The sequence below is a fragment of the Tachyglossus aculeatus genome, chromosome 8 (genome assembly GCF_015852505.1).
Source record: "Tachyglossus aculeatus isolate mTacAcu1 chromosome 8, mTacAcu1.pri, whole genome shotgun sequence".
Lineage (NCBI taxonomy): Eukaryota > Metazoa > Chordata > Mammalia > Monotremata > Tachyglossidae > Tachyglossus > Tachyglossus aculeatus.
The window spans coordinates 35,886,621-35,898,352 of NC_052073.1; the positions used below are offsets into that span (position 1 = coordinate 35,886,621).

At 53.4% G+C, this 11,732-nt stretch overlaps 1 protein-coding gene across 1 annotated transcript in view; it reads left to right on the forward strand.

Moving 5' to 3' along the window:
• The window catches only part of CSNK2A1 (casein kinase 2 alpha 1), a 38,786-nt gene extending 35,527 nt beyond the window's left edge, over positions 1 to 3,259 (forward strand). Inside the window, exons 11-12 of the mRNA XM_038750060.1 lie at positions 2,906 to 2,992; positions 3,111 to 3,259. Coding sequence (XP_038605988.1) covers positions 2,906 to 2,992; positions 3,111 to 3,259 — 236 coding nt within the window. The remainder of the gene's footprint in view (positions 1 to 2,905; positions 2,993 to 3,110) is intronic.
• The last annotated feature ends 8,473 nt before the right edge of the window (positions 3,260 to 11,732 follow it).

Consider the following 11,732-nt stretch of genomic DNA (forward strand, 5'->3'; position numbering starts at 1 on the left):
TATATATATATGTGTGTGTATATATAGCATCAATAGAAATAAATAAAATTAGAGATATGTGTGTATGTATATCTATATGTGTGTGTGCGCGTGTGTATATAGCATCAATAGAAATAAGTAAAATTAGAGATATATATGTGTGTGTATGTATATCTATATATATGTGTGTGTGTATGTATATAGCATCAATAGAAATAAGCAAAATTAGAGATATATGTGTGTATGTATAGCTATATGTGCGTGCGTGTGTGTATATAGCATCAATAGAAATAAGTAAAATTAGAGATATATGTGGGTATGTATATCTATATAGCATCAATAGAAATAAGTAAAATTAGAGATATATATATATGTGTGTGTGTGTGTGTGTGTATAGCATCAATAGAAATAAGTAAAATTAGAGATATGTGTGTGTGTGTATCTATATATGTGTGTATATATATAGCATCAATAGAAATAAGTAAAATTAGAGATGTATGTGTGTATGTATATCTATATATGTGTGTGTGTGTGTATATATATAGCATCAATAGAAATAAGTAAAATTAGAGATATATGTGTGTATGTCTATATACGTGTGTGTGTATATAGCATCAATAGAAATAAGTAAAATTAGAGATATGTGTGTGTGTATATCTGTATGTATATACGTGTGTGTGTATAGCATCAATAGAAATAAGTAAAATTAGAGATATATATGTGCGTGTGTATATCTATATATATATGCGCATGTATATATAGCATCAATAGAAGTAAGTAAAATTAGAGATATGTGTGTGTGCGTATATACATACACATATACATGTCCAAGCAAGTAAAACAGGTGTTAATATAAATAATATATTAATTATTATTATATTTATTAATATTAAAAATAATGTAAATCAAATAGAATGGTAGATGTGAGTAAATGGAATCACAGGTATGGGTAAGTAGAATTAGAGATAGGTCACGTCAGTCTGCCTGTGGCCGCGTGTCTGTGTCAGGCCGTGGCCGCTTGTGGCTCGTATGTGTCGGTCTGTACCTGCCTGGGACTGTCTGTGTGTGTGTGTGTTTGTTTGTTCAGTTGTATTAATCGTATTCATTCATTCATTCAATCGTATTTATTGAGCGCTTACTGTGCGCAGAGCACTGTACTAAGCGCTTGGGAAGTCCAAGTTGGCAACCTATAGAGATGGACCCTACCCAGTAATGGGCTCACAGTCTAGAGGGGGGAGACAGACAACAAAATAAAACCTGTGGACAGGTGCCAAGTCGTCAGAATAAATAGAAGTAAGGCTAGATTGCACACTGTTAACAAAATAAATAGAATAGTAAATCTGGACAAGTAAAATAAATAGAGTAATGAATCTGTACAGACATATAGATAGGTGCTGTGGGGAGGGGAAGGAGGTAGGGCAGGGGGGACGGGGAGAAAGGAGGAGAGGAAGGAGGGGGCTGAGTGTGGGAAGGCCTCCTGGAGGAGGTGAGCTCTCAGTAGGGCTTTGAAGGGAGGAAGAGAGCCAGCTTGGCGGATGGGCGGAGGGACTGGGGGCATTCCGGGCCCGGGGGAGGACGGGGGCCGGGGCTCGACGGCGGGACAGGCGAGAACGAGGTACGGGGAGGAGATTAGCGGCGGAGGAGCGGAGGGTGTGGGCTGGGCTGGAGAAGGAGAGAAGGGAGGTGAGGTAGGAGGGGGCGAGGTGATGGAGAGCCTTGAAGCACAGGGTGAGGAGTTTCTGCCTGATGGGCAGATGGATTGGTAGCCACTGGAGGTTTTTGAGGAGGGGAGTAATATGTCCAGAGCGTTTCTCCACAAAGACAATCCGGGCAGCAGCATGAAGTATGGATTGAAGTGGGGAGAGGCACGAGGATGGGAGATCAGAGAGAAGGCTGGTGCAGTGGTCCAGACGGGAGAGGATGAGAGCTTGAACGAGCAGGGTAGCGGTTGGGATGGAGAGGAGAGGGCGGATCTCGGCGATGTTGCGGAAGTGAGACCGGCGGGTTTTGGTGACGGCTCGGATGTGAGGGGTGGACGAGAGAGCGGAGTCGAGGATGACACTGAGGTTGCGGGCTTGTGAGACAGGAAGGATGGTAGTCTGTCTGTTTCTCTCTGGGCGTCTGTCTGACTACTAGCGTGTGACTGTGCATGTGTTCATCTTAGTGCTTGTGTGTCTCTGGGGGTCTGACTACTAGTGTGACACTGTGTGTGTGTGTGTGTGTGTGTGTGTCGGCATGTCTACTAGTGTGTGTGTGTGTGTGTGTGTGTGTCTCTCTCTGGGGGGCCTGACTACTAGTGTGTGTGTGTGTGTGGGGGGCATGTCTACTAGCATGTGTGTGTGTCTCTCTTGGGGGGGATCTGTCTGACTACTAGTGTGAGACTGCACATTTGCGTGTGTGTGTGTGTGTCTCTTGGGGGGGTCTGTCTGACTACTAGTGTGTGACCGCACATTTGTGTGCGTGTGTGTGTCTTGGGGGGGTCTGTCAGTGTGTGACTCTGTGTGTGTGTGTGTGTGTGTGTGTGTGTGTGTCTGGGGGCATGTCTACTAGCATGTGTGTGTGTCTCTCTCTCTGGGGGGGTCCATCTGACTACTAACATGTGAGTGTGTGTCTTTCTCGGGGGGGGGGGTCCGTCTGACTACTAGCATGTGACTGTATGTGTGTGTGTGTGTGTGTGTGTGTGTGTGTGTGTGTCTGGGGGGGTCCGTCTGTCTACTAGCATGTGAGTGTGTGTGTGTCTGTCTCTGGGGGGGTCCGTCTACTAGCGTGTGACTGTATGTGTGTGTGTGTGTGTTCGTGACAGAGAGACATTGAGAGACGCAGGCTGAGCGTCCCGGGGGCGCCGGGGAGAGGCCGCCCCCCGCCAGCCCCTCGGTGACCCCCCCCGTCCCCCCGTCCCCCCGTCCCCCAATCTGTTGGTCCCCAGACCCCATCGTGAAGGACCAGGCGCGGATGGGCTCGTCCACCCTGGCCGGGGGCAGTGCCCCCGTCAGCACCGCCAACATGATGGCAGGTCAGTGCCCGGCCGGAGGAGGTGGCGGGGGTGGGGGGGCCTCTGCCCCGGGGACCCCCGGCCGGGGGGTGGGGCCGGCGGGCCCGGGGCGCGACCCCCCAACTTCCTTGCGTTGCAGGGATCTCGTCGGTGCCAACGCCGTCCCCGCTGGGGCCCCTGAGCGGCTCCCCAGTCATGGCCGCTGCCGCCGCCGCCGCCGCCGCCAACCCCCTGGGGCTCCCGGTGCCCGCGCCCGCCGCCGCCGCCGCCGCCGCCGCCCCCCAATAATAGCGCCCGCCCGGCCCGGGGAGGGGGCGGGGGGGGGGGGCGGGGGGCGGCCGCCCGGCGCTTGTGGATTTATAGTAGTTCAGTCATTATAAAAAAACAAAACATGAATTTATCCTAGGCTGACTTATTTTTCTTTTCTCCCCACCTCCCCCCCTTTTTTTTCCCCCGTCCCCCCCCTTTGCGATTATTTTGTACTCACCTTTTGGGAACTCGGGGGGCTCCCCCCCCGAAAACGACCCGTAGCTGAGGGACAGAGCCGGGGAGCGGTTATCCGGTCGGGCCTCTCCCCTCCCTCCTTTCCCGGCCGGGTCTCCCGATCCCCCCTTCCCCGACACACAGACACACGCACACACACACAACGGCCCCCTCGGGATCAGGGGGTTCGGGAACGGGGGGCTTCTCCCCAACCCCGGGGATGGAGGAGGATCCATCTTTAGCGGAGCACAGGGACGGAAACCGGCCGCCGGTCCCTTCCCCATCCCCGGAAAAATTTCCTCTTTTGGACACCCCCCCCAACCTCTCCGGGTCTTGGGGCGGCGGGCCGGCGGGAGCATCCCGCCCCGATTTCCTTTCCGAACGTGGAATTTCGAAATGAATTTTGACGCTGACTCTCACCCGTCTCTTTTGTTTCCCCAAAGAGGATTTAAAAATAGCTCTCGCGCGGAAGGACGCCGAGGTAGACGCTCAACGGACGGAGACCCCCCCCCAACCTCGCGCCCCCAATCCCAGACCCTCCCCATCCCTCGGGGTTTTCCGTCTCCCGCCTCTCCCCCGGACCCTCCTCCGCATCCCCCGGAGAACGGAAGCGGGAGGCCGACGGGGGAAAAGAAATCAGATCACCAACCCGGGGACCCCGGGCCGCCAAGTATGTGGGGTCCCCCCTCTCCCCTCCCTCCCCCCAGCCCCGTCTTCTTTGCTGTGTGTATATATATATAAAAAAAAAAAAATTCCTCGTCCTTCATATGTGAAAGATCCAGTGGTGGAATTCTTTGGTGTAAATAAATGTTTGGTTTTATTTATCGAGGTTAAACTTCAGTGCCCTGTGTAAAAGGTCTCTCGGGGTGGGGGGACGCGATCCGACGGGAGGGGGATTTTCGCTTTTCCCGGTTTTCCCCCGCCCTTTGGGCGATCTGCCGGCGGGGCAGGGGTGGGATCGAGCCGAAGTTATCTCCGTTTTCGGGTCTTTTGCCGGAAAGGCTCCTCGGGGGTGACGCCTCACCGCCGTTCGGGGGATCGGAGCCGGTTCCGGGAGGTGGGTTCGACCCCGCGCCGTCACGGCCGCCCCGTCTAAGCGCGATCGTCGATCCCGTCCCTTTTCCCCCGCTCGGGTCGTACAGAGACGAAGTTTCGGGGTTGGGAGAAGGTCCCCGCCGTGCCTGTGTAAGTGTGGGAACCCCCCAAAACGGGACCCGACTCCCACCCGCTTCCGTCAGGGTGGACGGTGAGATGATGGGGCGAACCGAGGACTCCCGGGGTCGCCGCGGCCTTGGAAAAATCCGCCCGGCGCCGCCGAGGGGGACCGGGATCTTACGTTTCTTCTCTTTTGCTCTCTCTTAAACGACTCGCTAAAAAGGCAGCAGGAGAAACTTCCCGATCAGGAAATGCCGACGGGGACTCCGGGCAGGCGACGAGAACCTCCGGGCCCCGGCGTCGCGGTCCCGCGGCGGTGGGTCGGAGGCCGCTCCCAGGTCAGCCCCCTCCGCCGTGGAAAGCTTTCCCCGTTTTCTCTCCGTCAGCCTTCCGTCGCGCGTCTCGAGCCGGCTCCGTCTTGGCGGGCCCGTGTTCGAATCCCGGCGCCCCCGACCCTGGGTCGACTCTGATTGTGAACCTGCCTGATTGCGGACCTGGTCCGACCTGATGGGCTTACCTCGGCGCTTAATCGATCAATCAATCAATCATATTTATTGAGCGCTTACTATGTGCAGAGCACTGTACTAAGCGCTCGGGAAGTCCAAGTTGGCAACATATAGAGACGGTCCCTACCCAACAGTGGGCTCACAGTCTAAAAGCTTAATTCGGTGCTTGGCCCGAATGGAGGGCTTAAGACATCCCCCCCGATGTGCGTTTTATTATTTTTGGACCTGATTGAAACCGTATCCAGAGTGAGCGCCTAAGACATCCCCCCAATGTGCGTTTTATTATTTTTGGACCTGTTTGAAACCGTATCCAGAGTGAGCGCCTAAGACATCCCCCCGATGTGCGTTTTATTATTTTTGGACCCGTTCGAAACCGTTATTGTGATCATCGCAATCGAAACCGTACTCTGTGTCGGGAAGAAGGCGCTTCCTCGGAGGTCCGGAGTTATTAGAGTTTTTTGGACAAATAATAATAATAATGATGGCATTTATTAAGCGCTTACTATGTGCAAAGCACTGCTGTAAGCGCCGGGGAGGCTACAAGGTGATCAGGTTGGCCCACGGGGGGCTCCCAGTCTTAATCCCCATTTTACAGATGAGGTCACTGAGGCCCGGAGAAGTGAAGTGACTCGCCCAAAGTCACACAGCTGACAATTGGCAGAGCCGGGATTTGAACCCACGACCTCTGACTCCAAAGCCCGGGCTCTTTCCCACTGAGCCACGCTGCTTCCCAAATAAAAGCATTTGAAGCAGCAGACGGTCACCTCGGCCTGAGTTTTGGGTCCGGAGGGCTCTCTGCGTCAGTGAAGCAGAGCGCGCCTTCTCGGGGGGATGTATTGAGCGCCTGCCCATGTGCAGAGCACTGCACTGAGCGCTTGGGAGAGTCCGGTCCGTCCCAGTCGCTCGTTTGATCGTATTTTTTGAGCACTTACGGGCTCCTCTCCCCCTCTCCATCCCCCCAGCCTTACCTCCTTCCCTTCCCCACAACACCTGTATATATGTATATATATGTGGAAAGAGCCTGGGCTTTGGAGTCAGAGGTCATGGGTTCGAATCCCTCTCCGCCAACGGGCCTGCTGTGTGACCTTGGGCAAGTCACTTAACTTCTCGGAGCCTCAGTTCTCTCATCTGTAAAATGGGGATGATGACTGTGAGGCCCACGCGGGCAACCTGATCACCTTGTATCCCCCCAGCGCTTAGAACGGTACTTTGCACGTAGTAAGCGCTTAACAAATGCTATTATTATTACCTTGTATCCCCCGAGCGCTTAGAACAGTACTTCGCACATAGTAAGCGCTTAACAAATGCCATTATTATTATCACCTTGTATCCCCCAGCGCTTAGAACAGTGCCTTGCACATAGTAAGCGCTTAACAAATGCCATTATTATTATTATTATTATATGTTTGTACATATTTATTACTCTATTTTACTGGTATGTATTACTCTATTTTACTTGTGCATATTTATTCTACTTTATTTTGTTAATATGTTTTGTTTCGTTCTCTGTCTCCCCCTTCTAGACTGTGAGCCCGCTCTTGGGTAGGGACCGTCTCTATTCGTTGCCGACTTGGACTTCCCAAGCGCTTATTACAGTGCTCTGCATACAGTAAGCGCTCAATAAATACGATTGGATGAATGAATGAATGAATTGAGGACACTGAGGCCCAGAGAAGTGAAGTGACGCTTCCAAGGTCATACAGCTGAGCCCGTTGTTGGGTAGGGCCCGTCTCTAGATGTTGCTGACTTGGACTTCCCAAGCGCTTAGTCCAGTGCTCTGCACACGGTAAGCGCTCAATAAATACGATTGGATGAATGAATGAATTGAGGAAACTGAGGCCCAGTGAAGTGACTCTTCCAAGGTCGTACAGCTGAGCCCGTTGTTGGGTAGGGACTGTCTCTAGATGTTGCCAGCTTGACTTCCCAAGCGCTTAGTACAGTGCTCTGAACAAAGTAAGCGCTCAATAAATACAATTGGATGAATGAATGAATGAATGGAGGAAACTGAGGCCCAGAGAAGTGAAGTGACTCTTCCAAGGTCATACAGCCGAGCCCGTTGTTGGGTAGGGACCGTCTCTAGATGTTGCCGGCTTGGACTTCCCAAGTGCTTAGTCCAGTGCTCTGCACACAGTAAGCGCTCAATAAATACGATTGAATGAATGAATGTCGAGCACTGGACTGAGCGCCCCGGGGAGGCTGATACCACAATAATCGGACATGTTTCCTGCCCGCGAGGAGCCGGACCATCTAATATCGGGGATCCTGGGGGGGAGAGAGGATTTTTCCCCTGGGACACTGGGGGAATGATTTAATGATAATAATGATGGTATTTCTTAAGCGCTTACTATGTGCAAAGCACTGTATTAAGCGCTTGGGAAGTACAAGCACTGTTCTGAGCGGATTTGAACGGAGCCCTGGAGCCCTAAAAGGCCTGCGGTCGTCACGGGGGGCCGACGGGGCTGGGAGTCGGAGGCCGGGGGTCCTCACCCCGGCCCTGCCCTCGTCCTCTTGGGCGGGCCGCTTCGTTTCTCTGGGCCTCAGTTTCCCCCTCTGGAAAATGGGGATTCGATCCCTGGTCTCCCTCCTCCTCAGACCGGGAGGCCCGGGTAGGACCTGATGATTCTGGAACTGTGGGCGCCTAGTACAGCACCAGGCACATAGTGCACGCTTCACAGGCCCACCCCCCCAACCCCGAGTGATGACGAGGAGGAGGAGTGGACCGTGAAATAATAATAATAGGATTTATTAAGCGTGTGGCTCAGTGGAAAAAGCACGGGCTTTGAAGTCAGAGGTCATGGGTTCAAATCCCGGCTCCACCACTTGTCAACTGTGTGACCTTGGGCAAGTCACTTAACTTCTCTGGGCCTCAGTTCCCTCATCTGTAAAATGGGGATGAAGACTGTGAGCCCCACGTGGGACCACTATGTGCTCTGCACATAGTAAGCGCTTAATAAATGCCATTATTATTATTATTATTATTATTATTATTATTATATGCAAAGCACCGTTCTAAGCGCTGGGGAGGTTACAAGGTGATCAGGTGGTCCCACGGGGGGCTCACAGCCTTCATCCCCATTTTCCAGATGAGGTCACTGAGGCCCAGAGAAGGGAAGTGACTTGCCCAAAGTCACCCAGCTGGCGATTGGCAGAGCGGGGATTTGAACCCATGACCCCTGAATCCAAAGCCCGGGCACTTTCCACTGAGCCACGCTGCTTCTCTATGAAAAGGAGGAGGGGAGGGGAGGAAGTGAATTCAATCATTGTCGTATTTATTGAGCGCTTACCGTGTGCAGAGCATTGTACTAAGCGCTTAAAAAGTACAGCTCCTCTTGAGGAGGAGGAGGAAGATCATGATGAAGAGAAGGAGGACGGTGAAGAGGATCCGGAGGAGGAGGAGGAGGAAGATCATGAAGAGGATCCTGAGGAGGAAGCCTAAGAGAAGCAGCCTGGATGGAGCCCAGGCCTGGGAGCGGGAAGGTAGTGGGTTCTAATCGCGCTCTGCCACTTCATTCATTCATTCAATCGTATTTATTCATCCATCCAATCGTATTTATTGAGCGCTTACTGTGTGCAGAGCACCGGACTAAGCGCTTGGGAAGTCCAAGTTGGCAACGAATAGAGACGGTCCCTCCCCAACAGCGGGCTCACAGTCCAGAAGAAGCAGCGTGGCTCAGTGGAAAGAGCCCGGGCTTTGGAGTCGGAGGTCATGGGTTCAAATCCCGGCTCCGCCAACCGGCAGCTGTGTGACTTTGGGCAAGTCACTTCACTTCTCTGGGCCTCAGTTCCCTCATCTGGAAAATGGGGATTAAGACTGTGAGCCCCCCGTGGGACAACCTGATCACCTTGTAACCTCCCCAGCGCTTAGAACAGGGCTTTGCACGTAGTAAGCGCCTAACAAATACCATCATTATTATTGTTATTAGAAGGGGGAGACGGAACAAAACAAAACATATTAACAAAATAAAGTAGAATAAATATGTACAAGTAAAATAAATTGATAAATACATACAAACGTATATATATACAGGTGTTGTGGGGAAGGGAAGGAGGTAAGGCGGGGGGGATGGAGAGGGGGAGAGGAGCCCATAAGCGCTCAAAAAGTACTATCGAACGAGCGACTGGGACGGACTGGACTCTCCCAAGCGCTCAGTGCAGTGCTCTGCACACGGGCGGGCGCTCAATACATCCCCCCGAGAAGGCCCACTCTGCTTCAGTGACGCAGAGCACTTACTGCATGCAGAGCACTGTACTAAGCGCTTGGTAAGTCCAATGCCATCATTAGAGAAGCATCATGGCTCAGTGGGAAGGGCGTGGGCTTCGGAGTCAGAGGTCATGGGTTCTAATCCTGATGCCGCCACTTAAAGGCCGTGTGACTTTCGGCAAGTCACTTCACTTCTCTGCGCCTCAGTTCCCTCATCTGTAAAATGGGGATTAAGACTGTGAGCCCCACGTGGAACAACCTGATCACCTTGTGCCCCCCCCCCCCCCCCAGCGCTTAGAACAGTGCTTGGCACATAGTAAGTGCTTCACAAATACCATCAATTTTATTAGAGAAGCAGCATGGCTCAGTGGCAAGAGCCCGGGCTTGGGAGTCAGAGGTCGTGGGTTTGAATCCTGCCTCTGCCCCTTGTCAGCTGTGCGACCTGGGGCAAGTCACGTCACGTCTCTGTGCTTTAGCTACCTCCTCTGTAAAATGGGGATTAAGACTGGGAGCCCCACGTGGAACAACCTGATCACCTTGTATCTCCCCAGTGCTTAGCACATAGTAATAATGACGGCATTTATTAAGCGCTTACTCTGTGCAAAGCTCTGTCCTAAGCGCTGAAGTAAGCGCTTCCCAAATACATAGTAAGTGCTTGAGAAGCGGCGTGGCTCAGTGGAAAGAGCCCGGGCTTGGGAGTCAGAAGTCATGGGTTCGAATTCTAACTCTGCACCTTGTCAGCTGTATGACCTTGGGCAAGTCACTTCACATCTCTGTGCTTTAGTTATCTCTGTAAAGTGGGGATTAAGACTGGGAGCCCCACATGGAACAACCTGATCACCTTGTATCCCCCCCAGTGCTTAGCACATAGTAATAATGATGGCATTTATTAAGCGCTTACTCTGTGCAAAGCTCTGTCCTAAGCGCTGAAGTAAGCGCTTCCCAAATACACAGTAAGAGCTTGAGAAGCAGCGTGGCCCAGTGGAAAGAGCCCGGGCTTGGCAGTCAGAAGTCGTGGGTTCTAATCCCGGCTCTGCCACTCGTCAGCTGGGGGACCTTGGGTTTATCTGGGCCTCGGTGACCTCATCTGTAAAATGGGGATTAAGACTGTGAGCCCCCCATGGGTCAACCGGATCACCCTGTAATCTCCCGAGCGCTTAGAACAGTGCCGTGCACATAGTAAGCGCTTTACAAATACCAACATTATTACTATTATTATTCCCAAATACCATAATTATCATTATGAGAAGGAGGGCGATGGTCTGTCTCCCCCTTCTAGACTGTGAGCCCACTGTCGGGTAGGGACCGTCTCTAGATGTTGCCCACTTGTCCTTCCCAAGCGCTTAGTACAGTGCTCTGCACACAGTAAGCGCTCAATAAGTACGATTGAATGAATGAATGATGGCGCCTCCCGGCTTTGCGCATGCGCTGGCCGTCTCCCAGGGCGACGGGGGGGGAGACAGGGGCGTTGGATGAATGAATGAACGGACGATGGCGCCTCTCGGCTTTGCGCATGCGCTCGCCGTCTCCCAGGGCGGCGTGTTGGGGGGGGGGGAGACGGGCGTTGAATGAATGAGTGAACGGACGATGGCGCCTCTCGGCTTTGCGCATGCGCTCGCCGCCTCCGTGGGCGGGGCCGGGGGAAGACGGGCGTTGAATGAATGCGCGATGGCCTTCCGGCTTTGCGCATGCGTTAGCAGTCTCCCTGGGCGGGAGGAGACAGGGGCGTTGAATGAGCGAACGATGGCGCCTCCCGGCTTTGCGCATGCGCCCGCCGCCTCCCTGGGCGGGGCTGGGGAGGGAGACACGGGCGTTGAGTGAATGAATGAATGCACGATGGCCTTCCGGCTTTGCGCATGCGCCCGCCGCCTCCCTGGGCGGGGCGGAGGGGGGGGACAGGGGCGTTGAATGAATGAATGAACTATAGCGCCTCCCGGATTTGCGCATGCGCTCGCCGCCTCCCTGGGCGGGGCGGAGGGGGGTGACTGGGGCGTTGAATGAATGAATGAATGCACGATAGCGCCTCCCGGATTTGCGCATGCGCTGGCCGTCTCCATGGGAGGGGGGGGAAATGGGCGGTGAATGAATGAACAATAGCTACTCCCGGCTTTGCGCATGCGCTCGCCGCCTCCGTGGGCGGGGCGGAGACAGGGGCGTTGAATGAATGAATGAACGAACGATGGCGCCTCCCGGGGCGGGGCGGGGGGAGACAGGGGCGTTGAATGAATGAATGAATGAATGAACGATGGCGCCTCCCGGCTTTGCGCATGCGCTGGCCGTCTCCCTGGGCGGGGCGGGGCAGGGGGGAGACGGGGGCGTTGAATGAATGAATGAACGATGGCACCTCCCGGCTTTGCGCATGCGCTCTCCGTCTCCCTGGGCGGGGCGGGGCGTTGAATGAATGAATGAATGAACG